The sequence below is a fragment of the Drosophila guanche genome, unplaced genomic scaffold (genome assembly GCF_900245975.1).
Source record: "Drosophila guanche unplaced genomic scaffold, DGUA_6, whole genome shotgun sequence".
In the NCBI taxonomy this organism is placed as follows: domain Eukaryota; kingdom Metazoa; phylum Arthropoda; class Insecta; order Diptera; family Drosophilidae; genus Drosophila; species Drosophila guanche.
The window spans coordinates 1930371-1954958 of NW_022995753.1; the positions used below are offsets into that span (position 1 = coordinate 1930371).

A 24588-nucleotide genomic window follows, 5' to 3' on the forward strand; every position below is an offset into this window, starting at 1 on the left:
TTGGGTCGAGTGTTCCCCATGGTTGGTTGCTGGTATGGGTCTGAGTATGTAACAGCTTCAGTTTCTATCTGAGCCATCAATTCTGACAGTCGCGCGACAATTGGATTGTGTTCCTGACTTTCAGTAAATTGCTCAATGTTCGAACTGCCACTAGCAGCAACAACGTGCTTATCATCGGTTTCAGAGCATCCATTAGTCGCAATCGGCCTGTAAAGGTACAACACCCCTTTAGAATGTACTCCCATAGGGATGGTTCTCAGTTGGAACTCACGCTTGAATGTCTCCATTTATTGGTATCAGTTGATTTGATTCCTCTACGATCTTTGTGCAAGGGGATCCAAGTGCGCACATGGCGGCTGGTTTTTCATCATTTGTGGTTGAATTATCCCGGAAGCGGGCTTCTTCGCTAGTCACCATCAACCTGTAGAAGTAAAACCCTATTTAAATCCACATTCCTTTTGGTACAGATCTAGGGCAGCACTCACGGTTCGGCGTCAGTTGATTTTGGCTTCTTTGTCTTATTATTTGCTGGGGTACTACTCTTCGACCTGCAAAGCGCATTTTAATGTACAGCCAAAGGGGTGAATGGGGGTCTCGGGAAAACTCACGGATTTGTTTTATTCTGGTTTGGGTTTTCTGCAGTTGCCATCCCATCGCCGAACAAAAAATCTTGCAGCGACAAAGTTGTGCCGCGGCGACGTGCGCCTTTATTTTTCTTGGGCGGCATTGCTGCAAGTCGCTTAGTTCAATACAAATACACTCTCAAATTGTCTTAGTAGCTGTGGGGTTAAGAATCGCAGGCGCAAACGCAAACGCGGCAATCGGCGGTTCAATCAGTAACTTCGATTAACTTTGGAGTATTAATCACCGGAATATATATTTGAATTTGTTATCCAACAATTTATTGAAGTTTTACGTCTGAATACTGACTTACAAATGAGTTTTCACGGAATGTTCAAGGCTTTTTCAGTTTTAACCAATTCACAATAAGTTCACAGATGGCCAGAGTTGCAATTGCAAAAGTATCGACAGGAAATTGTGTCTCACACGTGGTGTGTCTCACGCACACACTTGACGCAGCCGTTTGAAAGTTTGTGTCAGTGTTGTTTGCTTCACTGTCAGTGTGTCCACTGCCCCAGACATTTTTCCTGTGCACTTTTGCAATAATATTCATAAAAATGTGCGAAATATTCAGTAGGATTGTGTGGCAGAACCTGCCAGTGTTTTTGGGCTCTTATTGGGGAACTAAGGAATCAACTGGAGGCTGCGAGAATTCCTCAAACCAGGGGCCAACGCTGAACGGACTGTGTCTGACTTTACGTGCAAGAGCACGTTCGAAATGTGGGCAACATTTACTGGTAATTCAAACCCAAATATACCCAAATGAAAGACAAATCTGCTGCCCCTATCGAACAGATCTATGGCTTCATAATGAAAGCCGCTCAGAGTGGCGGGAACTAACAGTTGCCACATCCCGGCTTACATTTACCACATAATCAGCAAGACCAAAAAGAAATGTGTAGCATACACCAATGGATTGTTCTACAAGTTCTAAATAATCATATAGGGCGGGAAGTCTTGCGAGGGTTTTCAAAGCTGAAAGGGAAATCTCTTAAATGAAGTAAAAATACAACTACAAATGGGTTGGCTAACATTTAATGGTATGCTTTAGATTAATTATAAATGATTGTAATATATGTTTATGGGTGGAGTAAAACGTTTTCTTTGTAGGTACTTTTACATTAGTAACGACTGGTTAGGAAGTTAGTTTGCAGTTTGACAAAACTTGTAGTAAATAGAGTGGAAACTTTGGACGAAGTTTGCAGGAAGTTTGTTTATTGCATGTCTTCCCAGCTGTCGGTTCTGCGGCGCTTAACGTGAATGTCCAGCAGTTGCTCGCTATGCTGATCGAGGTAATTGTATAGCCAGCGGGTAAACTCATCCATGTACGGATCGATGTGCGAAATCACACTGAACGTCTCCACCGAGGGTGCGGGCAAACCATCTTTGCCACCAAAGATTGCCTGCACAAAGTGCTCGCAGTGGAAAATGGCAACAATCACGTCCGCTTCGATGACTTCCAAGCGCATGGCCAGCTTGGCAAATGATTCCGCAAACTGTTTCAGCACAATGTAGGTTTTGCTTGAGAAAACAGCTACAAGAAAGAAAAAGGTTCATCAATTAGAAAAGGATAGACACACAGATGGAGATGCACTCACTTGGTCGCTCCTTGCGCGATATCACATAATACTTTTGCAGCAAACATTGAGCGGCATCCCCAAACGTTACCTTCCGCTGGTGCAACAAGCCGAGCAGCATACGCAATTCCTCTTCGGGTATATTCAGTGCATCTTGCGATGTATCCTGGCCGTGCTCACTGTGCTGCTGCCGCAGAAAACTCCACAGGCTGTCGCTCACCTCCGCTCCCATATAGATGGGCATGCCAAAGATGCTACAAAGACGAAGAGTGCAGAGTGCCAATGAATTATTTATGCAATGGTTCGAAACCACTTACGGGCACAGTTTGGCAAAGGCAACTGTTTGATTGATGGCATTCTCCGGCTGCCAGTGCGTCCAAATGGCTGCCTCGAGTGGCTGTTCGCCTTGGAGCTGCGGCACGGGCACCGTTCCGTTCTCTATGGACTTCTCCAGCTGCTCGCTGTGCTCGCGTGACAGGCGCGTCCAATCGCCGGCATAGTAAACGCCCTGTTGGGCCATCAGCAGGGGACTGGCCACCACCCAAGTGTAGCGCACAGGCAGTGCCGTGTGTGTGGCCTGCAGACCGCCCTCGTGGGGTCCCAGGAAACGCGGAGCAAACTGACCCACACTGGACATCAGACGATTGGCCATGGTGCTATCAGTGGCAATAATGCACAGCGGAATGGGGGACCTCAGCTCGTCCGGCTCGATGGACACAATGCTGGCCAGCAGCACCATCTTCAAGTAGACATAACAATCCATGGGCACACACTCCTGGCTTAGCTGGGCGCTCAATGCATAGACAAAGGCATAGTCCGAGTACTGTGAGCATATCAGTTGATACAACCGCTTCACGCTTGTCGGCACAAAGTTTAGGTCTGGCTTGGGGTGAGTTTCATTCGCTGGACGGCGGCCAAAGAGCTGATGTCGTGCCATAGTCGAAGGCTTGTCAGCTGTGCCTGGATCTGCGTCTGAGTCTGGGTCTTCGTCGATTTTAATATCAATATCATTGTTGAGGGAATGCTGCATGTCAGCCTTCTCCGTTGATTGTCGCTTGTTGTTGTTGGGTGGCGTATCCTCCAGATCCATATTGAGCAGCGGACGACTGTACATTAGATCCCTGGCCAAGTCACCCTGACTGAGGTTCCAACCCGTCTCCCATTCATCCTCCCGGTTGGCAGAACTGTTTGCAATCTGATCTATGTTAAGGCTGTCCATCGATTGGCTGTTCTCCATCAACTGCTGCTGCAGCAGATCGCTGAACGATGTCATATTTGGCTCCTGGTTTGACTCCTGCTCCGAAAGTGGACACCAAGAACTGGGGGATACAGATGCCTGGCTTGGCCCAGATATGGAAGATGGTAGGACGCAGCCATCCGCCGCATTCTGCGCTGTGTCGGTGGTTCTCAACCCAGTGCTTGGGTGGCTGGCCATCCGATAAGCCGATTGCTGGCTTACCATCTCCTGCGGCACATCAGCAGTCTGTGGCTGATTCTCTTGCAAATCGTTCCGTTTGGGCATCAAAAGTGCTTCTATGGGCAATATCTTTAGATCCGTAGCCAATGTTGGATTAGCTGTTGAAATAAACGGATTCGGACCAGCAGCCGTGGCTGTGGCTGTTGCTGTGGCCGTTGACCGCGCTGGTGCTGGAGCACTGCAATAATAATTGTTTGCTAATGGTTGCAGCTGCTGTAGCGGCTGTACATTTCCCACTATGGACACATCCTGCTTGGCATCCAAATACATTAAATCCTTTGCCGTAAAGGTGCGTCTCTGGCGTTGGGAACGGCGGCGGCTCTGCAAATTGGTAGACTTTGATAAGGCTTCTGCTGCTTTCTCCGAATTGTGTGTGCCAGTGGCTGTGGCTCTGGCTGTGGCTGGTTCCTCTGGCAACACACTTAGCTGCGACTTCGCCTCGGTCTCGGCTGCGTCCTCATGTTGCAGTGTTCTGCAGGCTCTGAAATTGGGACTCGTTGGAGGGTCCACCTGCTGAGGTGAAGCCTCGCGCTGGATAGAAGACCAAACCAGCAGCTGCTGCTGTGAAGTGTTCTGTATTTGAGTGGGCACCGAGCTTAGCCATTTGGCCACTGACTGCTGTACGCTGTTCCCTGAAGGTGGCACCGATTCAGCCGGAACTGCCAGAGGTACTGCCCCAGAGCCACAGGCGATTGCTGGCGAAGTAGCAGCAGACTTGAGACTGTCTTGAGGGTTTGGTGTTACAATGGGGGTAACATTGCTGATGTGGCTGAATCCATTCGATGGGATCGTTCTGTAAGAGATCAAAACTGGTTGAGTCTTTGATTTTCTAGGCGCGCACACACTTACCCAAGGGTAGCCAACGATCCCGATGTATTTGGCTCGTCGCTGCTGCTGAAGTAAGCATTGAGTGGGACAGCATCCGCAGCCTGGCGGCGTGCCCCTATTCGCTTTTTAGATGGCATGCCTCAAAGTCGTAGTTCGAAGAGCCGTCAAAATGTCCGGTGATTAGATATTTGGCTCCCAACTTCAGGTCGCAGGTGTAGGCATAGGCTAAAACGGGGCCAATATCGTGTCAGTTGATGGGATGATGGGCCAACTTCGGATAACTCACCTCTAAGTCGCACAATGGTAGGCCGATGCAGTCGGTTAGCAGAGCGCGGCGTCTGCACGGTGCAGCTGGGCAGAATGGCTAGCAGGCGATATGTTTCCGTGACTCTTAATTTCTGATATTCGCACATGGGCCGCGAACAGTTGGGGCACAATGGCGCTATGGGATACAATGCAAGTTGATAATTCCATGGCGGAAATGGGTAGAGCTAAACGTACCATCGGTGGCGCTTGTCTGCAGTGCGTTGCGCATGCACCCGCTGCCGCAGTACCAAGTGGATTGCAGGCTACACGCGGAAGAAGAATTTGTAGCATAGCAAAAGAGATAGAGGTCCGTCTCTTACTTACACGAGTGTCTCTGCTGGCGTGTACGCCGAAAGAATGCCCTGGACCAGCGACAGGCCGAGACGCAACGAATGCGCGGCCGGATCGTACAGCAAACTGGCACTGAAGGGCAGCCCCACCACCCGCCACTGCGCGTGCAACTGGCCAATGTCTATGGGCTTGAGGCCAGCCACCTTCAGTTGATTCCGCACCAGGCCGTACACCGAGTACTTAACCGCTTGGCCAAACTGCAGCGGCTCCTCAACAACGAGCGGCAACAGTGATGGAGCCTGCGTCAACAGATCGGTGTAGACAAAGTCGAGGCGCAGCAGCAACGGCGTTAACAGCTTTTCAGGTGTGCGTGTGCGTCTGTAGTCCTCCACAAATGCTGCAACGGTTCCCTCGATTATTTTCAGCAAGTGCGAGTCGCGGCAAAACTTTTCCACTAACTTTTGCTCTTGGAACCTAAACAGCAAGCAGTATGGTGTCAATATTGTCAATGATCTTTTAATACTTGTGCCATACTTACTGACTAAAGCGTTGGCCCAAAATGTCGTCTTCGCCGCCGACGTTCGAATGATTTTCGTTTACTTCTGGCTCCGGGAAGTTTGTATTGACATTGAACATTTTAGCACAGCGCAACACGAGCACTCGCTTTAGCGATTGCAATTGATGTGTGCAGATTATTTCTGAACAAAACACAGTGCAGCAGGCCACATGTGCACCGTATTAAGGAATATTTTGAAAGTGGGTGCACTTTTAGCGGCAGAGGAGATGACAAGTGGTCGGAATGTTAGCGGTGAGCGTGCATGGTATATCGATGGCCGATTTCATTCGATACATTGGGCGCGTTCACCAGTACAACTTGAGCAACTTTTTGTAATCATCCTGGTGAACGCACTTGATCAGCGTTTTTGATGCCTGAATTAATGGATCGGATTTTGAGAAATGGATTGTAAAAAAAGTAGGATCCATTGAACTCGTGTCCTATTCATTGCAATTGGCTCATATCGATAGTTGATATATCGACAAGAGCACGCAGAAGAATGTAAACAAAGACAAATTATTTAAAAATCAAGATTTCAATAAAGAGTTATAAGTGCATGTACTACGGGAGCACTGTTTCGTTAATAAAATCTGTTAAATGTTTTGTTTTTTCGACTAATTTCTATACAGAGGGGAGAACTCCATCGGTGGTATTTCTGGTATTTTTTCTTGTGAAACAGTATATAGATGTGTCATTCCATACGAGAAAAATGCATACGTTATGCGTACCCCAGGCAGCAACTGCAGAAGTGTCGTCGTAAATAAATACAAATATATGCAGTAAGTTTGTAGCTCTCTTGTATGTACACATTGCATTTCTTGCATGCTGAACTTTTATGCATTGGCCCATTTTGTTAAAACCTTATTTCCTACAAAATCTTCTAAAAGAGAGTCCATAAAAGTAGCCACCATTCACCATGCATTCTAGCTTGAAATGTGGTCATGTCCCTATGTATATTTTGTCTGTCAATGGAATATGTAGCGCATCTAATTACTGGGCTTTATTGCTTACAAAAAATGGGATAGGAAACTAAATTAGTTGTTTACACTGTTTTTTATTGGTTGGATTTTTTCATGTTTATTTTCTTGTTGTAAATTTAGTGTAAAATGATTACACACGTTATTTTTTATAAAAAAAAACAGACAAGCTTGTTTTTTGTGTGGTTGTAGGTAGCTGTCTCCTCCTTAACGGTTGGACTTGGCGACACGCTCCAGCTCATCCTTCTTCTTGATGGCGTAAGAATTGGAAGAACCCTGGAAAGAGAAATCAAGCCAGTGGCGTTATTAGTGGATTTAAATAGAAGGTTGATTATCAAAAACAAATCTACTAAATATTCTGATGCTTTGCTAATGTTCTTTTACGTTTCTCGTGTGCATTGGACTGGTTTTGTTGCCACAAGCACAAGGATAATAAAAGATTTGGGAGTTTACTTTGGTCCAAAAGCGAGACTACATAAATAAAACATTATGCAGAATTAGATTGGACATAATATAAATTATATAATCATGGCAATATATTCCTGTTCTTAATTTTATTTCAATTTGTTCTTCTACGTTTCTCGTGTGCATTGGACTGGTTTTGTTGCCACAAGCACAAGGATAATAAAAGATTTGGGAGTTTACTTTGGTCCAAAAGCGAGACTACATAAATAAAACATTATGCAGAATTAGATTGGACATAATATAAATTATATAATCATGGCAATATATTCCTGTTCTTAATTTTATTTCAATTTGTTCTTTTACGTTTCTCGTGTGCATTGGACTGGGTTGAATGCCACAAGCACAAGGATAATAAAAGAGTTTACTTTGGTCCAAAAGCGAGACTACATAAATATACCATGATGCAGAATTAGATTGGACATAATATAAATGATATAATCATGGCAATATATTCCTATTCTTAATTATATTTCCATTTGTTCTTCTACGTTTCTCGTGTGCGTTGGACTGGGTTGAATGCCACAAGCACAAGGATAATAAAAGAGTTTACTTTGGTCCAAAAGCGAGACTACATAAATATACCATGATGCAGAATTAGATTGGACATAATATAATCTATCTAAATGAATATATGAGTGGGCCTACGCCCAGGGTGGAACAGAGTCTTTAATCTGGCACCAGAGTAGACCACACACAAATAATTCATATCACTATCCCTTTCCCGTTCTCCGGGATGGGAATGTTGATGGTGCATACCTTGGCGGCGTTGATCAGCTCATCGGCCAGGCACTCGGCAATGGTTTTGATGTTCCTGAAGGCAGCCTCACGGGCTCCAGTGCACAGCAGCCAGATGGCCTATAAAAATAAGTTAGAAAGAATTTCAGTTAGCTTTGGGCTTTCAATAAGCGAATATTCAACGAATATGTCTCTTCAGGTCATACGCCAAATGTCGGGCTATATTACACATTGTGACGCTACGGATAAGATAGAAGTATGATCTGGCCAAGCATTATAAGTCAGCAGTCGCCAATCGAACCACAAGCCATAGCTGCTGGCTGCATGACAGAGAAGAGAGTTGAGTTGCCACTTGCCTGGTTGACGCGACGCAGAGGCGACACATCCACAGCCTGACGACGCACAGTGCCGGCACGTCCAATACGGGTGGAGTCTTCACGTGGTCCCGAATTGATGATCGCGCTCACCAGGATCTGTAAAGACACAAAAACAAAATTGCCATTAATTTAATACTCTTCTACAAGCGTCTCCGACACTTAAAAAAAGTTTACAAATGTTGTTTTAAGTTCCAAGAGAGCAAGAAGAGGTTTTCTAATCTTCGGGCACTAGGATATTAAAACATCTTTCTTCAATATGAGTCCATTATAATTAGATGCTCAGCTGGGATGGGGTTCCCTTCAGCTGGCATTGAGGTGGACTAAAAATAGGTATATCGGTAGGATGGGGTCCCATTTCTACAGATTTCGTTTTGGAGCATACACTTCCATGATGATCTACTTAGGGGTTTGCAAATGTTGTTTTAAATTCCAAGAGAGCAAGAAGAGGTTTTCTAATCTTCGGGCACTAGGATATTAAAACATCTTTCTTCAATATGAGTCCATTATAATTAGATGCTCAGCTGGGATGGGGTTCCCTTCAGCTGGCATTGAGGTGGACTAAAAATAGGTTCGCGTATATCGGTAGGATGGCCATGGGTTAGTGTTGATTTTATACTTTATTAAGGTTGCATCTTCTAGCCAATGCCCTTAAGAGGAATAGTAAATCATGGGCTTCGATTTAGTCCAATTGAATACCAAAACGACGTGGGGTACCTTCGCTTCAGTTTTAGTTTTGGAGCATAACATTTTATGGGTATTGATGGGTTTGCAAATGTGGTTTTAAGTTCCAAGAGAGCAAGAAGAGGTTTTTCTAATCTTCGGGCACTAGGATATTAAAACATTTCTTCAATATGAGTCCATTTTTATTGGATGCTCAGCTAGGGTGGGGTTCCCTTCAGCTGGCATTGAGGTGGACTGAGAGAAGGGTCGCGTAAATCGATAGGATGGCCATGGGTTAGTGTTGATTTTATACTTTATTAAGGTTGCATCTTCTAGCCAATGCCCTTAAGAGGAATAGTAAATCATGGGCTTCGATTTAGTCCAATTGAATNTTGCAAATGTTGTTTTAAATTCCAAGAGAGCAAGAAGAGGTTTTCTAATCTTCGGGCACTAGGATATTAAAACATTTCTTCAATATGAGTCCATTTTTATTGGATGCTCAGCTAGGGTGGGGTTCCCTTCACGACCGTAACTCCACCTGACTCTCTTCCCAGCGCATTTAGCTATCCTACCGGTACCCAATCACAACTAAAATATGAAATAATTCCAACGTAGAAGATCGGTTACGGGAATTCTCCTTATCATTTAGTACCCGAAGCTAAATCAGGTTAACTTATGGTTTTGCTGCACCCCATGGAAGCGAAGTCAAAATCAAAACCTCGCTACAATACCACGGGTATCTAGTGATGGGTTAGCAAATGTAGTTTTAAGTTCCAAGAGAGTAAGAAGAGGGAATATTTATCTTCAAGCACTAGGATATTAAAACTTTTGGTTGATTACTCTTCGTGCTCATTCTACCCATGTTCAGGTGGGGAGTCGCTGAACACAGTTTAGCATGAGACGGTGACAGGGGGCGGGGAGAAAATGGCAATCGAGGAGTAAATTGATGAATTACCTGCAGTGGGTTCTCGCCAGTCAGCAGATGAATGATCTCGAACGAGTGCTTGACGATGCGGCAGGCCATCAGCTTCTTGCCGTTGTTGCGTCCCTTCATCATCAGGGAGCAGGTCAGGCGCTCCACAATGGGGCACTGGGCCTTGCGGAAACGCTTGGCGGCATAGCGGCCAGCCGAGTGGGGAAGGTAGCGTGCAAACTTCTCCTTGACGGAAATGTAATCCTGCAGCGAGATGTCGTTGACAGTCACATCGTCGCACGACCAGCGTCCGAAGAGCTTGATCTCCGGCAGCTCAGTGGTGGCCACCACATTTGTTTCCAGAATGGTCTCCGCCGCCTCAGCTTCCACAGGTGCCGCCGGCTCCTCGAAGGTTTCCACCACGTTTTCAGCAACTTCGGCCATGCTGCAAGTGTGGAAAAAAGAGCAAAATGTTAGCCCGATTTTGCACAGGATGCCAATGACTACACCACACACACACACACAAAACACGCGCGCGCGCTGCTGCTGTTGTTGTTGTTGTTGATTTTTGACTTTATTAAGGTTAATATCTTCTAGGCGATACCCTTAAGAGGAATAGTTAACCATGGATGTTATTTTGGTCCAAATGAATACCACAGCGACTTCAAAAGCATCGCTATAGTTTTAGTTTTGGACGTGTACAGGAAACAAAAAAATAAATATAAAAAAAAGAAACCAACACGTGTGGCGAACACACATACACACAACACACACACAAAAACAAAATGCCGCCCGTATTTAACCTCATTTTTCGAACAATGCATTTTTAATCATTTGTCCAGCAATTAATTCACGAAACCCTCTATGTTCACAGTTAGCCATCACGTTCAGTGTTCCTTTGATTATAATTTAATGTTTATCCACAGAGTTTTTACAAAAAAAAAGCCTTACTTTTTCACAGAAGAAATCGAGATACGATGTCAGCGCAAAGGCAAACGCCTGAAAAAGAACATGTTACGGCAGTGTGCGGCAATGCCAGCAGAAATCATTTCCGCCATTGCCTACATGGTTGTATTTCACAACCAGGGCTGCCAACAATAGCGTGTATCGATATAAGTTTTATTTGCGGACTCAGTGCTGGGTAGCTTATCAGTGCTTAATTCAATTGTTTTTGGATATGTGTTTTAAAACATTTTAATTACTTTGATGTTGCAATGCAACATGAGCTTCAAATCGAAGTGTGTGTGCACTTTGTATTATTCAGTACTGCATGCATTTATCGATACTTGGCTTTTCCAACGATATTTGTTTTTGGGATAGTTGCTAGTCACCGCATAGTAGCATTTTTCGTGTACACTATTATTTGCCACTCACAGTGGATAACGCAAATTTTCGCTAATACCTAAAAGTGTCATCATTAATGGGCCGCAACAACAACATCATGTTTTTTGTTTAAATTCACCGCATATATTGTACTTCCCGAGTTAAAAGCATATTCCCATTGCAAGCGGAGTGGTAAAATGACAACCGACGAGAGCATTATGGAGGAAATGCTGGGTAAATGCAAATGCAAATACTGTTCTTTCGTGCAACTCATCTCTCTCTCTTTTTCACATCTTTCGCCACCCCACAGATCGAGCAACAAATCCGGCTAAGGAAAGGGTAGACGAGTTGGGCGTGCAAATGTTTTGCATTGTGGTACGCAGTCACGTTCATCTGGTGCACAAGGCGCAGGAGATGATTGTGGCCAAAGTGCGGTCGGCAAACGTAACTGAAGCAACGCGAGCCATTTCGGTGAGTGGGGTGGGGGTGGCTAACGGGGCTGTGGCTTACGGCCTGTGGCCTGCGTGAAAATCTGCCTACTCACACGCACACCCACATACATACCGTACACAGTACACAGTCATAAAGTGGGGACATACACACACACACATACGAACACACAAACGCCTGTGCATGCACTTGTGTGGCTGCTTGCTGCGTTCGGTTTTAAACTGTTATCAACTTTTGTACATGTGTATTGCCAGAGCGGGACAGAGACAGGGACAGAGACGTACAGACGAGCAAACAGAATTGTTGGCCAAAGTAACATTAGATATGTACAAACAATTTGCAGCTGCTGGAGGAGTGCATGACTCAGTGCGGCGAAGAGTTTCAGGACGAGGCCGGGAAGTTTCGCTTCCTCAACGAACTGATCCGGCTGGTGTCGAAGAAGTACAAGGGCTCCGAGACGCCGCACGAGGTGAAGCAGCGGATTATGGAGTGCCTGCTGCTGTGGACCACCGAGTTTCCGCAGCGTCAGAAAATACGCGACGCCTACGACATGCTACGCAACGAGGGCGACATCGAGCATGGCCAGACAGAGGCGGCGGTGGCCAAGCGGGAGAGTGTGCTGGGCACCATTGATGAGGCGATGTTCGCCAAGCTGATCAAGAGCAACAATCAGGAGAACTTCAAGCGTGCGAATCTGCTGCTGCAGTACCGCATGGCACAGGAGGCGCGACGCAACGAGCTGCTGTCCCAGCATCGGCTGGAACTCAACGAGGTGCTGAAGACGATGGAGCTGCTCAACCAAATGCTGGACACCTACGATCCCTCCAACAAGGATGTCAGCGAGACCATTACTGACCTCTACATCATGTGCAAGAAGCACAAGCCAATCTTTCAGCATATGACACAGCTGCTAGACGACAACGATGCCCAGCTATTAGGTAAGCCACTGCAGCAGGTCTCCCCCGTTTCCAACTGTTCCTCAATCTCTCTCTTTCTCTCTCTCTCTCTCGCTCTCTCTCTGTTGCAGCTGACACATTGGATGCCAATGGGGCGCTTCTGACGACAATGCAACGCTATAACCAGCTTGTGCCATCGCCCACAAAGAACACTGCTCCAGGAGCAGCACCTGCCCAGAGCCAGACACCAACAACAACAGCAGCAACAGCAACAAGTTCCAGCAACGAATTGTTAATCAATGAACTGCTGGGCGATCTGCTCATTGGCAGCCTTGAAAATGGAGCAGAACCAGCAGCTGCGGCTGGAGCAAAAGCAAAAACTTGCACGGCCTCCGCTTCCGCTTCCACTTCCACTTCTGCTTCTGCTCCCGCTACAGCCGATCCTTTGGCTGATCTGAGCGACATCTTTAGCAGCGCTTTGGCTGAAAGCGAGTCCAAACAATCGACTGAGAAAGCCGGCTCTGGCTTGCTGAAGCCTGAGGTGCTCAGTCAGTGCACGGCCAGCGATGGCCTGGGAAATGGCTCCAGCTGCAGCTCCAGTTCGGATTCCTCGCGCAAGCCGGGCACAGAACGGAAAATGCCACAGATTGATGTGCTGAGCGAGGAGCTCTTCCAGAAGATATTGCCCAGCCAGGAGAGAATGAGCAGCTTCAAGCGTGATCCCGAGAAGGTAACCCTCAACGATATGGCCAAAGAAAGGATGCAGATAAAGGCACCCGAGGTGGCACAGACACAGACACAGACACAACCACTAGCAGTAGCAGCTGCAGCTGCCGCAGAGCTCGTTGATGATGTTCCCCTGCTAAGCGATGCTCCGCTCACCGTTGAGCAGGAGCCACAGCAGGAGACAGCGCCCCAGCAGACACATCTCAGCGATATCAGCATCGAGTTGGACAATGTCCAAGCAACCGGCGAGCAGCGTGTGGTGCTCGACGATGATGATATGCAGCTCAGCTTGAACTTTACCAGCGATCGGCCCGGCCACCGTGTCTCTGTGATTGTGATTTCGGCGCAGAACAAGAGCCGTCAGCCTGTGCGGGACTTTCATTTCGAGGCGAGCGTCAAGAAGGTGATTGATCCTCCATAAACTAACCAAGAACCTCACTCATCAATGAACACACTTTCAGCCATGCAAGGTGCGCCTGCTGCCGCCCACGGAGAGCGCCATGCCACCGCACAAGCCATTTCGTCCAGCCACGCCCATCAATCAGGTGATGCTGCTGCTCAATCCCACCGGCAAGGCCGTAGATGTCACCTGCATTGTGGGCTATAAACTGGGCGACGATCCCGATCCCATTAAAGAGTCAATTGTGGCCCAAAACATTGCCTATGTGGATTAAAAATTTAAGCAGAAAGCAAATCAATTTCCTGTTACCTTTTCCAGTCTTTTACCCCCCCCCGTTGGTCGGTTTCGTTTTGTAAATTTGATAGGATTTTATTCCAAAATGAATGCATTATTTATGATATAAATATATCAAAGAGTTTCCCTTTTATAAATTATCTGTTGGAAAAAGTCGCTACAAAAGCCAAGCGCACATTTTCAGAGGTAGTTTTCACAATTACTTTTTGTTTGCTCAATTTGTAGGTTGTTTTTTTGTGTTCCTTTTTGTTTTGTTTGCTGAACTATCGTTGAATGGCGACGTGTTGTTGTTTGATGCTTGGTTCAGTTCTGGTTAATGCTGGTGGTGGTGTGGGATGGTCGCTGAGTAACTGCCTCCAAAAATTGCCAGAGCCTAAGGGTTTGCCTGCCTCTCTGCCACTCCCATTGTCTCGATTGTCTCGCTCTGTTTGGTGTTGCATTAAGAGTTGAACAATTGCGCGAATCGGCAGCAATTTTAGATCGTTTGAAGAACATTTAGCTTAAGAACTAGAACAGACATCGAAGAGCGAGTGAAATTTGTTTTGTTTGCCAGAAATTAAATGCAGAGAGAGAGAGAGAGAGAGAGAGAGAATCAGACTGGGCAGCGGCTCTACTTTTTCTTGACTTAACCAAAGACTTTCTTACGTTCTATTTAGTGATTAACTTTCCTTATAATCTCATCCTTGAAGGACAGGGCAGTGATGGCCTTGGTGTGGCCGGTGTATTCCCGCGTGGGTGTCTTTGTCTCCAGCTTCCACAGGCGCGCCACACCGTCGGATGAGGCGGTGAAGAGCCATTTTGAATCGGCACTGAATGCCGCATCCCACACCCAATAGTTCTCAATGCTAAGTTCGCGCCACTTGCTGAAGTCCGAGGTCTTCCAGAGGCAGGCCGTGCCATCGCCGGAGGTGGTCAGCAGCAGGCGGGAGTCGGGGCTGAACTTACAGCGCAGAATGTAGCGGCTGTGCGCTGTGATCTTCTTTGTGGGCCGCATGGTGCTCATCTTCTGGTCGGGGCTGCTGCACAGGGACCAGATGTAGCAGTTTCCCTTGTTGTTGGCCGCCGCGAGGTAGTGGCCGTCGGGTGAGATGGCCACGTCCTGAATGGACGCATCCACCTCGGGCACGATGCACTCGTGCTTCTCCGACTTGACATCCCACAGGAAGACGTTGCCGTTCTGGGACCCCATGCCGATCTCCACCTGATTGGGATGCAAGCAGGCGGCATTCACTGGCGACTCGCAGTCGAAGACCCGCGAGCAGTGGGGCGGTGCCGATATCATGTCCCATATGCGCACATGATGATCCTCGCCGGCGGTGAACATCCAGTTGCCATCCTCCTGGAAGCCCAGCCGCGTCACGTTCTTCTGCACGCCATCAAAGTTGATCACCGGAGCGGTGCAATTCGATTCCAGATCATACAGACGGATGCACTGATAGCCACATGCTGCCAGGCGCGTCTTGTCTGGCGTGCGGTCCAGCGCGTTTACTTGCTACAGATTAAATGATTCAATTGAATTGCAGTCGCAGTTTGCGTTTTCGGTTTTTTTGTGGGCTTCACTCACGGATGTCTCCACAAAACGCATTGTTTTGATGCAGTTGCCGGTATGGGCTTGCCACACCTTGATTGTGTGATCGTATCCACCGGTGGCCAGTATTAATTGGTCCCCCATTGCTTCCATTAATCGTCAAATTAGGCGATTTCAATTATTTTGTTATCATTTGTTCATCGGGACTAGTGCACAACAGTGTGGCAGCGGTTGCATCAATAAAATATACCGCACAGCCCTCAAAAATATACCAAAAATAAACCTATTCATGCTAAAAATATACTATACCACTACCAAAACTGATGCCCAGATGGCGTAGTCTCTTTATGGATCTCCTCCATTATGACCCCCAGATGACGCTGTATTGGCTTCTAGCTGCCATAACTAACAAACCAAAAACAATAATTGTGAGCATGTTTCCATTCAAACTGAGTATGTAGATCAATATGTCATGGACAGAACCGTAGTACATAACGTCACACAGTTTCAAAATTGTTTAGTGGGGGTCCAAAAAATTCATCCGCAAACCAAAATGGAAGATTCCACTGGAATGGAAAACCTTCAGGCAGCGGACTCGAATACAGAAACTGTAGAAGCTGAGAATGACAGCTGGTGCGAGATCGAGAGCGATCCCGGTGTCTTTACACAGCTGATACGTGACTTTGGCTGCGTGGGAGCGCAGGTGGAGGAGATCTGGAGCCTGGAAGCAAACATTTTCCATAACTTGGAGCCGATACACGGCCTCATCTTCCTCTTCAAGTGGATGCACGACGAACAGCCCGACGGCCGTGTGGTGAGCAATTTCGATGAAAACATTTACTTTGCCAAGCAGGTGGTCGAGAACTCCTGCGCCACGCATTCTATCCTCAGTCTGCTGCTCAACCTGAAGCACCCGGACATCGAGCTGGGCGAGATGCTAACGCGCTTCAGGGATTTAACCATCAACTTGGATCCGCTGAGTCGCGGCTACTGCCTCGGCAACGATCGGAAGATCCGCACAGCCCACAACTCGTTGGCCCGTCCCACATTTATTGTGAACGAATCACAGGAGGACGAGATTGAAGCAGCCACCTACCACTTTGTGAGCTACATGCCCATAGGCGAGCGGCTCTACGAGCTGAATGGACTGCGGCTGGGGCCCACGGAGTTGGCCGTGATAGCTCCGGGCCAGAACTGGCTGGATATTGTGCGGCCAATCATTGAAGCGCGTATGCACAGCTACAGCACGGACGAGATCCACTTCAATCTGATGGCGCTGGTCTCGGACCGGCAGCGCTTCTACGAGCGTCAAATCGAGCAGCTCCAGCGGGACTCGCTACAGCTGCCACAGCCCCAGCGAGAGGCGGAGCTGAACGAACTGCTCAACAGGCTGCGTGTCGAGAAGGAAAAGAATCGTCAATACAGCGTGGAGAACGCACGCCGTCACCACAACTACGTGCCCTTCATCGTGGAGCTGCTCAAGCAGATGGGCGAGCTTGGAGAGCTAACGCCAATTCTGGAGGAAGCCAAGCTGAACGAGAGTAGCGAGAAAGTTGAAGTTGAAGATGAGTTTTATTTATCCCAAAATTTTGGAATGAAGCATACTAAATAGACTGAAAGATGGTTTGGATAGTCAGACTTTCAATTACTAAAACTTTGCCCATAGATAATTACTTGAATTCCCAGCAACTCCCAAAGATATGTACTCGTGTTTTGTTGATTGCTGTTAATTAAGTAACAATAGTTGACACAAAGCTCAAGTTCCAATCATTCATCCATTGTTTCAACGTCCCCTTAGACAATTTGGCTTAAGCTCCGGCAAACGCCAACCAACTGGTCAAGGCTTTTCACTGCAATTCCCCCATTTAAACAAGCCCCACGGACAGGCTCTGCCACTACCCCTTTCCCCACCCCCACCCCCACCCCCACCCCCAACTCAAACACAAACACTCACACGAGTCCATTGCACTTCACGGGCATGCCTCCCATTTGAAGCAAAGCTTCAAATCTGCAAGTTCAAACAAAGTTCTCCTTCTCTGTTCCATGTGTGATTGTTGACTTTGCCTTAGAGATGGAATGTGCCGATGGTCCATCACGCAAGGCAGCGTCTTTTATGCTCACGCGAGCATGAGGGTTCAACTCTAATTCGGGATGAAATAACTTTGTAGTTATGTTTTCAGCATTTGCATGATAACTGGAGCAGAGATTGGCTGAACTGAGACATGAGCTGCTTGCATACAACAATTAACGGGATGTAAACACATATCAGGCTATCACTGCACTCACGCTCGTGTCACGAGGCCAGCTCCAGCCAGGCTTGCGAGGTGTAAAGTGGAAACGGGATTCCGTAGGCAGGGTGGGATAGTGAGATAGAGAGAGAGAGGTGTAGAAAATTAACCGCAAGAAGCGTCCAATATGGAGAGCGGGGTGAACACGAGACTTGGAGCATTAAGCAATTTGCTGCTAAGTTGCTGGCTCTGGTCATTGGGCCTAAGCAATTGAAATAGCAACCCCCCGAAAACAGCAACAGCAACAAGGAATCCCCGCTCATCTCGGATGTATCAAAGCGGCAGCAAAGTGCAACAAAGGGCACAGGGCACAGGCAACAGAGACTCAAATGTAATTGCTTGTGGCCTGATTTCTTGACCCATCTGACCTACTCTCACGTCGCTACGTGGGGCAATCGCACCACACCCATGGGAGTGACAACTAGTTTACAGTTTCAATTACAGGGTCTACTTGGGTCCCGATGATATAATTTTCCAAAGGAATTTCAACACACAAGAAAATAAAGTAAGGTGTGGAATAAACTTAACGACTTTTACTTCGACTTCTGGCCGTGAATGCGAAATATAATTACGGAAATGTACCTGAATGGATATGGAAGCCGTTAGTCAGTCAGTCAGTGGACTGATGACTGAAATTCGCATTAATTAAATTACCTCACAAGCCATTTCGCCATCCTTTCAGAATGGAAACAATGAAATGAGCTGAAAGTTTCAATTATAACTATTCGAACGATAATGAAGCCGCCAGTCTGTGGAGCATTCTGGGATGGGTGTAGAGATGCCAACCTTGTTGGGTAGATGCAACGTGACCTGTCAACTCGGTGACATATTGAGTCATCAATTGAAGGTTAACGGCTCTGGCAACAGTCGAAATGGTAATGACAATTGCCAGGTCAGAGCCACCGAAGACAGGCCAACGAGGAGCGACGAGTCGACCTCACCACAATGTCAATGCTTATTCTGCCCTTGGAGTTTTTGAGAATGGCCTCTGGAATGGTGAAGCGCCATTTTTATGCTAATGAGCATAATTTCTCTCCGTTTGCTTTCACTTGTGTTAAGTGTCGCAAATAAATTCATTAAAGTGGCATTTTTCAATTTTAATGAACGTTCCCTTAAAAAACAATGACCACACCCACAGCCCACAGCCCACAGCTTCTGGCTGGTTGAGCCCGAAATGAACATTCAGGGAAATGAATACAAATAATGGACATTAGGGCAGCCCGAATTATGGTTGAATTAACAAATCAGTTTCGGCATATTTATTATAATCTTAATTCATCCCAGCGATTACCGTTATCTTTCCCGCTCTCTCGTTATCGTTATCAGGCTGCAAAGTTGCATGCTTTATGATAATTGTGAATAATTACTCCATAAATGATGCACTGATTCCACTGAGTTGAGTTGAGCTGAGTTTTATCTGACTTTTGTATGTATAAATCGATGAGTGATTGTTCATAATTATGTAACTGTTACTGATATCATTATCATATCGATAAAGTTTTAATTGTCTCCCCTAGGGGATATTTGATTTAACTTTACAAACACCAAGAAATATTCTTTGTAATTTGTGTAATTTTTATATGTGAGTCCCGAGTGATATGCAACTTCTGCTCATCTGAGATGAATCTTCAGAGGAGCTTCAAATTATCCAAATATCGCTTTGGATTACTGCCAGCTGCTGCCCTTAAAACTCCTTAGCCTCCATTGTGGCCTGAATAAAGAGAGCAAGCGGTGTATCGCGCTCACATTAAAAATTTTATAGCAGCAACAGTAACTGGCGCGACTCATCTGACATTCTCATGCACACATCATACGTACATAAACTGCTTAAACCATACATGCATAAGCATATAAATGTTTGTAGATATTTTCTTACATTTGCCCGCCCCATCGTATGATGGGCTTGCCCAATTATGAAACAATAAAAATACGCGCATATAAATCGCTTCATTTTTATGCACACTTACGAGGGAAGCTCTAACCTTGGCAGAGCCGCTACCAACACACCCTGCTGTCGGCCCCCTTCCCAGCGTAACCACCTTAACCCGCGTAGTGTCAGCCGCAACGGTAGTTCTGCTCCTTCTTACATTCTTACATTCTGTTGTTTGTTATTGTCTTGTGCCTTCCACATTGGTGGAGGCTTTTTTCTGCTGCACTGAACAAAAATTAGTGTGTAGAATACAGGAATGAAGCAGGTACAACGGCAAATAGCAGAACAGCTAACAGTTTACGGTTAGAAGTGAGATTTTGGAATTCTTTCAGTGCATCGCTGGCGCTTCTTAAGCAGACGAGCATCTTTCTTCTTGCTCTCTCTCTCTCTCTCTTTGGCCATGCTGCTGTCACTGTCACTGTCACAGTCTCTCTCTCTCTATCTCTCTTCCTGCTCCAGCCTATTTTGTTCTGTGCTGTTTACGCTACTCAATTAACTTAATTCCCGTTTGCATAATCTGGGAGGGGAGGCAATGCTCAGCGCAGCTCAGCTCACTCACACTCTGTGATCCAGCCCTTCACTACCCCGCTCCACTTGATGCGCGTTCTCCGGGCCTCGAGTTATGTATTTTTTATTTATTTTGATTTAAAGCGATTTTCAGCACGTCTACCCCCAACCACTCAACCGTGTGCACTTTCCCTAAAAAGTGTCACCCAGCCCATACCAAAATGAGAAAAAAGGGAATGACAACAGCGCTTAAAAATGGCCCAAAAAAGGGAGAAAGCAAAAGAATAATCAGTTGAGTACGGTCCCGGCTGTGGCCGCACCAAAACTTTCACCGGAAGTTGGCCAATAAAAAAAAGTAATATATATGCATGCAAAATGCCTCTGGTCTAGAAAGTGCGTTGCCTCGCGTTCGCTTTGTCTAATGCGATTATGGGAGGCCGAGGACGTCACTCGCGTCATCGCTGTGGCCAGATTTCAGAGATGAGCGCGTGATTCGCCTTCATTCGTGCTCATTATTCAAACGATACAAATAAATATTATGTCGATTTTTGCAAGAGACTTCAACTAATGAATATCAACACATGCCAACGTCATTGGCAGCGAATTGTTTTGGACATTTCGTGACTGCATACTGGCTCCGGATACACTGGCTGCACTGAATCTCTGAGCATCTCTAATGTACGGTTACAGTTGTCCGACACGCCCGCGCCACCACCGCGTCTGACCAACTAATGTGATTTCCATGCTGCTCTACAAAGCGAAGACCAAAACAGAACGAAAAGGAAAAAAGGAAGACACCAGCAAAAGATAAAATGAGTAAAGTCCACGTCGACTTTTGTAGCTGATTATCTGCTCCGCGCTGACAGCGGCGGACTTGGTGGCAGTGGTCAGGGAAAGGCATGGCAGGAGGAAGCATGGCAACGACTGTCTTAGACGGTAGCAACAGACAGACGGGACAGACAGACAGGACAGGAGACAGGCCCTGAAGAAGGCAAAAAGTGGGCCCTGAGGCCGGGATGAGACGTTAATATTATTATACGCTTTGTAAACAAATTATGAATTATGTTGGATAAATAGAAAAACTTTATAATAACTTGATTGCGGCATTTGGCTGTCTACGCCTGTCCACCCCCCCGGCACCCAACAACAACATTTCCCTGCTGGAGACAATGGCGGTGGCATAAGGAGAAACACTGAACGAAAGAAGATGTGCATACATAGACTTAGAAATAGACGTGGAAAATTGAACAGCCTAAACATTTAGGCCACTTTGGCCACAAAACTCAGCGACAAATGTTGGCTCGTGACGCCAGTTATTGCGTTCCCAAAGGCATTCTTCAGTGTTTCTTTAGTGTGACGGCAGGCTCTATCCTCAAGTGAGCTTTGTATGTGCAGGGGTACGCAGGCGCCCGGGGCATTCAACTGATTCAACCTCAGGGATGAATATACTTCTGCAACACCTGCAACCCTTCACCTGCTGCAGAACTCCAATCAGCTCCTTGTGATTGTAACGATTGTAAGACATTCGCCGTTTCGTTGGCCCTCTTCACACAGGCAGGCAATCAGCTCCACAAAGTGCGGAATGTGTGCCCCACATTTCCAGTTCATTTCCGTTTGCCAACGCCCCAAAAGCGCACTCCAGATGGTGCCTCAAAAGTGCTGCTAAGCACTGAAGTCAATTTCTTTCAGTGTCTGCATCACTGGAAGTCTAACTCAAGGTGGTGGGCCAAGGTCCAACTTGGCAGACAGCGCGACCACCTCGTCAATTTTCCTTGTTCCGTCCTCGTACTCGTCCTTGGCTGTGGATCTGGAGCTGTATGCATTGGCGGCACGATAATTATGGCCCAAAAATGGCCAAATTGTGCATGTTAAATACAAAGTACTTACAGGGACTACGAGGGGCTTTGGACTGGATGATTCTGCAACAAACCTCAGAGAAAGAAAGAGAAAGAAAGAGAAAGAGAGAGAGGGAAAGCCTAGGTGTGTGCCGGGGCAGGGACTGAAAAAATCGTAGAAACAAATTGAAAAGTTTTCCACGATATAAATTTGCATTAATTTTCGGACGCTCTTTGGCTGCCTTGGCCTAGCCTTAGCTGGGGCCTGGCTCTAACTCCAAAACTGGCCATGTATATGTATATGTGTATATGTATATGTACATAGGTATACACATAGAGACACATATATAAAAAAGATGAAAACTATGTCATAATGTACTCGACCCGTTTTATATCGTAACGCAAAATGATGAAGATGCAAATTCACAGTGCAAATAGGAAATAGGAAGGAAGATTGAAAAACTTTAGGCAGAATTTTGAACAATTATAAACAAGTTACCCTGGATGTGCCTACGCCTACCCTTGCTACCCTGCAAAAAACGCAGCGAGACTGAAAGTTGCTTAAATCGAAAAAGTTTTAGTTCTTCCTCTTTTTTTGGGGGCTCTCTTTCGCTGCTACAGTTGTTGTTTATTCGTATACCCTACGAACCCCATGTGTACCGCCCAGACTGGAGACTCGTTCGTCGTTCCTTGTGGCATTCGTTGCCGTAAAATGAGAGCTATAATTTGCTTATGAAGTGTATTCCAAGTGCGTGGTGTCCTGCTGCCAATTAGAATTTCTTATTTGTTGTCCACTCGCGCAGACAGGGAATGTAGAGCGCAGTTTCAGGTTTCAGGACTTGTCTCCATGAGAAAAGAGAACGAGGTTAAAGGGAACAAACAGCAGTGTGTCGGCGGGGGAGGGGGGCAGGGAGGAGCAACGGTATGTGTCGCAAATAACAACACCTACAACACACAAAGGCGATAACGAAGCCGAAACTCTGAAGCTGACCGTTGAATGCGGAATCCGCGCTCCTGGACAAAACCCCCAGACCCGAAATAAGTACAACAACAACAAAAAAACGAAACAGGGGCAGCTGTTGTTATCCACCATCCAGCCATGTCCTACCCCATACCTTATACCCCATGTCCGCCACTTTTGGGAAACTGTTTTTGTTGTTGCTTTTTTTGTTTTTTGTTATTTTTTTTTTGTTACCTTTTTGAATATTTATGAAAAATTGAAACGTTTTAGCGCGCGGCCTGGCACCTTTCCTGGGATTTTTTGGGTATTCCTCAGCAGCCGCTCTTCCCTCTCGGTGTCCGCCTCGTTTGCACTGCTTGTTCCTTTTCTCGCTTGTTAACTAATTGTATTTTTTTTTGGGTACATTTTCGTGTGGCCCACGCACAGAAATGATTTAAGTGCGCTTTCATTAATTACGTTTGAGATGGGAAGGAAATGAGGGAACAACTGCCAGCCCCCCAATGGTACGTACAGTTGCGAGGCTGTTGAAACTTTAATAGACCGAAATTCAGGATAATTAACACGCTAAGCGAATGAAAGATGCATGAACACATTCGCGTTTCTTACCCTAATGTCAGAGGGTTTTTCGCTTTAAATAAAGATTGAGTTGGTGCCCCACCCACACACCCAGCCACCATTATCAACATTATCATAATCATAATCATCGTTGGATTTAATTTTCATTAGAAAATGTTCTAGCAGGTGCTGTCAGCAGGGTTGAGGACCATTCTGAGACGGAGTTGGGACTCTAGAGACTCCACAAAAGTGACATAGTCGTGTGTAACATTGGTATTGGCTCATTTGAATCAAATGCGGAGCATAAATTATGTTTCTTATTAAGAGTCGAGCAGAGCTGTGCGCTGCTACAACCCTTTAAAGCATTCTTCGTAAGCCATCTTCTAATAATTAATTTCAATCAAATAATTCAACGAAATTGAGCTGGAGCTCCAGCTCCACCTCCCCTGCATCAGCCTCAGCGTCAGCATCAATGTCAAAGTCTTGGGCGATGTCTTACTTGGATTTCCAGCTAACCTGTCAAGTGTCACGTGTGGCAAGGAGTTTTCATTAAGCGAGTGTACAATGGATAACTACAAGGTCTCCCGGCAGGACAAAGTTAAATTTGGCTGGGAAACTTTTTGGTTGATGGGCGGAACGAGTAAGCGGATGAGTGGAGCAGTGAAAGTGTCAGGTATTTTGGCTCTCCTCTTAACAAACTAATTGATCTCAACGGGCAGGATTAGTTAGGCAAACTAATTTGATGGCCCTAGCTCAAACTTTGGAGGCCAGATATCTGTTGCAAGTTGCAACCAGAACGAACTATTTGACAGATGAGTTTAGCTTTGAAATTAAATAAATTAAATAAATACAATTAAATATATAGATAAAAACACAGAGGTAATGTGAGATACATAGCTTCGAAATCAACCAACAGTTTGCCTAAAACTTAGCCTAAGTGGCAAAGAATTTAGTTACACAAATAAACGATCCAGTTGATTAATTTCAGGCTTTGTCCCATGTCCAAGACAGCAACTTTTCATACAGCAGATGGTCTTCTCTGTTCCCTTCTCCTCTCTTCACGTTTTTGCTTTACATTCTCCGATGGATTGATTGATTAAACCCTTGCCCAA

The 24588-nt window shown here is 46.1% G+C and overlaps 5 protein-coding genes and 8 non-coding genes across 16 annotated transcripts; 2 read left to right on the forward strand and 11 right to left on the reverse strand.

The window, feature by feature from the left end:
* Nucleotides 1-1819: 1819 nt before the first annotated feature.
* LOC117588548 lies at nucleotides 1820-5900 on the reverse strand. Of its 2 annotated transcripts, XR_004574148.1 has the most exons (6): nucleotides 5639-5900; nucleotides 5134-5574; nucleotides 5005-5072; nucleotides 4790-4945; nucleotides 4525-4728; nucleotides 4328-4468 (listed from the first exon to the last, which is right to left on the reverse strand). XR_004574148.1 is itself a non-coding variant. In XM_034279928.1 (5 exons), the coding sequence occupies exons 2-5, from the start codon at nucleotides 4638-4640 to the stop codon at nucleotides 1836-1838; spliced, it is 2622 nt and encodes an 873-aa protein (XP_034135819.1). In that variant the 5' UTR covers nucleotides 4641-4728; nucleotides 4790-4926; the 3' UTR covers nucleotides 1820-1835. The 2 variants fall into 2 exon arrangements, 1 of the variants encoding a protein (XP_034135819.1); XM_034279928.1 differs by lacking the exons at nucleotides 5005-5072; nucleotides 5134-5574; nucleotides 5639-5900 and adding exons at nucleotides 1820-2155; nucleotides 2220-2452 and having other exon boundaries at nucleotides 2516-4468; nucleotides 4790-4926.
* An 866-nt stretch (nucleotides 5901-6766) lies between these two features.
* On the reverse strand, nucleotides 6767-10828 carry LOC117588494 (40S ribosomal protein S5a). The gene is made up of 5 exons (XM_034279804.1): nucleotides 10735-10828; nucleotides 9826-10228; nucleotides 8190-8306; nucleotides 7855-7953; nucleotides 6767-6909 (listed from the first exon to the last, which is right to left on the reverse strand). The coding sequence occupies exons 2-5, from the start codon at nucleotides 10225-10227 to the stop codon at nucleotides 6841-6843; spliced, it is 687 nt and encodes a 228-aa protein (XP_034135695.1). The 5' UTR covers nucleotide 10228; nucleotides 10735-10828; the 3' UTR covers nucleotides 6767-6840.
* LOC117588811 lies at nucleotides 7004-7146 on the reverse strand. Its single transcript, XR_004574172.1, has one exon. It is a non-coding gene; the product is annotated as a small nucleolar RNA psi28S-1192 (small nucleolar RNA).
* Nucleotides 7196-7338, reverse strand: LOC117588812. Its single transcript, XR_004574173.1, has one exon. It is a non-coding gene; the product is annotated as a small nucleolar RNA psi28S-1192 (small nucleolar RNA).
* Nucleotides 7388-7523, reverse strand: LOC117588810. The gene has a single exon (XR_004574171.1). It is a non-coding gene; the product is annotated as a small nucleolar RNA psi28S-1192 (small nucleolar RNA).
* LOC117588813 lies at nucleotides 7573-7708 on the reverse strand. Its single transcript, XR_004574174.1, has one exon. It is a non-coding gene; the product is annotated as a small nucleolar RNA psi28S-1192 (small nucleolar RNA).
* Nucleotides 8017-8160, reverse strand: LOC117588809. The gene has a single exon (XR_004574170.1). It is a non-coding gene; the product is annotated as a small nucleolar RNA psi28S-2876 (small nucleolar RNA).
* LOC117588817 lies at nucleotides 8803-8959 on the reverse strand. The gene has a single exon (XR_004574177.1). It is a non-coding gene; the product is annotated as a small nucleolar RNA psi18S-1854 (small nucleolar RNA).
* LOC117588818 lies at nucleotides 9160-9291 on the reverse strand. Its single transcript, XR_004574178.1, has one exon. It is a non-coding gene; the product is annotated as a small nucleolar RNA psi18S-1854 (small nucleolar RNA).
* LOC117588816 lies at nucleotides 10333-10488 on the reverse strand. Its single transcript, XR_004574176.1, has one exon. It is a non-coding gene; the product is annotated as a small nucleolar RNA psi18S-1854 (small nucleolar RNA).
* Nucleotides 10829-11179: 351 nt separating the features above from the next.
* Nucleotides 11180-13873, forward strand: LOC117588438 (ADP-ribosylation factor-binding protein GGA3). 2 transcript variants are annotated; one of them, XM_034279719.1, is made up of 6 exons: nucleotides 11180-11340; nucleotides 11417-11577; nucleotides 11900-12494; nucleotides 12584-12670; nucleotides 12869-13581; nucleotides 13640-13873. In XM_034279719.1, exons 1-6 carry the CDS (start codon nucleotides 11304-11306, stop codon nucleotides 13850-13852), a joined length of 1806 nt encoding a protein of 601 aa, XP_034135610.1. In that variant the 5' UTR covers nucleotides 11180-11303; the 3' UTR covers nucleotides 13853-13873. The 2 variants fall into 2 exon arrangements, with proteins under 2 accessions (XP_034135610.1, XP_034135609.1); XM_034279718.1 differs by having other exon boundaries at nucleotides 12584-13581.
* Nucleotides 13874-13950: 77 nt separating this feature from the next.
* Nucleotides 13951-15627, reverse strand: LOC117588439 (protein LST8 homolog). Its single transcript, XM_034279720.1, has 2 exons — nucleotides 15437-15627; nucleotides 13951-15364 (listed from the first exon to the last, which is right to left on the reverse strand). The coding sequence occupies exons 1-2, from the start codon at nucleotides 15551-15553 to the stop codon at nucleotides 14525-14527; spliced, it is 957 nt and encodes a 318-aa protein (XP_034135611.1). The 5' UTR covers nucleotides 15554-15627; the 3' UTR covers nucleotides 13951-14524.
* Nucleotides 15628-15868: 241 nt separating this feature from the next.
* LOC117588316 (ubiquitin carboxyl-terminal hydrolase isozyme L5-like) lies at nucleotides 15869-17027 on the forward strand. Of its 2 annotated transcripts, XM_034279512.1 has the most exons (2): nucleotides 16103-16180; nucleotides 16254-17027. In XM_034279512.1, the coding sequence occupies exon 2, from the start codon at nucleotides 16335-16337 to the stop codon at nucleotides 17010-17012; it is 678 nt and encodes a 225-aa protein (XP_034135403.1). In that variant the 5' UTR covers nucleotides 16103-16180; nucleotides 16254-16334; the 3' UTR covers nucleotides 17013-17027. The 2 variants fall into 2 exon arrangements, with proteins under 2 accessions (XP_034135400.1, XP_034135403.1); XM_034279509.1 differs by having other exon boundaries at nucleotides 15869-17027.
* Nucleotides 17028-24588: the final 7561 nt, after the last annotated feature.

Bases quoted from the DNA above. Each gene is read 5' to 3' on its own strand.
- LOC117588439 (XM_034279720.1), bottom strand. From the start codon at position 15,553: ATGGAAGCAATGGGGGACCAATTAATACTGGCCACCGGTGGATACGAT. The intron at 15,365-15,436 runs GTGAGTGAAGCC...TTTAATCTGTAG, and splicing joins TGCGTTTTGTGGAGACATCC to CAAGTAAACGCGCTGGACCG.
- LOC117588438 (XM_034279718.1), top strand. From the start codon at position 11,304: ATGACAACCGACGAGAGCATTATGGAGGAAATGCTGG. The intron at 11,578-11,899 runs GTGAGTGGGGTG...AACAATTTGCAG, and splicing joins AAGCAACGCGAGCCATTTCG to CTGCTGGAGGAGTGCATGAC. The intron at 12,495-12,583 runs GTAAGCCACTGC...TCTCTGTTGCAG, and splicing joins CAACGATGCCCAGCTATTAG to CTGACACATTGGATGCCAAT.
- LOC117588316 (XM_034279509.1), top strand. From the start codon at position 15,873: ATGGACAGAACCGTAGTACATAACGTCACACAGTTTCAAAATTGTTTA.
- LOC117588494 (XM_034279804.1), bottom strand. From the start codon at position 10,227: ATGGCCGAAGTTGCTGAAAACGTGGTGGAAACCTTCGAGGAGCCGGCG. The intron at 8,307-9,825 runs GTAATTCATCAA...GTGTCTTTACAG, and splicing joins CTGGCGAGAACCCACTGCAG to ATCCTGGTGAGCGCGATCAT. The intron at 6,910-7,854 runs GTATGCACCATC...TTCTCTTTCCAG, and splicing joins AGCTGATCAACGCCGCCAAG to GGTTCTTCCAATTCTTACGC.
- LOC117588548 (XM_034279928.1), bottom strand. From the start codon at position 4,640: ATGCCATCTAAAAAGCGAATAGGGGCACGCCGCCAGGCTGCGGATGCT. The intron at 4,469-4,524 runs GTAAGTGTGTGC...GATCTCTTACAG, and splicing joins GGATCGTTGGCTACCCTTGG to AACGATCCCATCGAATGGAT. The intron at 2,453-2,515 runs GTAAGTGGTTTC...TCGTCTTTGTAG, and splicing joins GCCTTTGCCAAACTGTGCCC to CATCTTTGGCATGCCCATCT.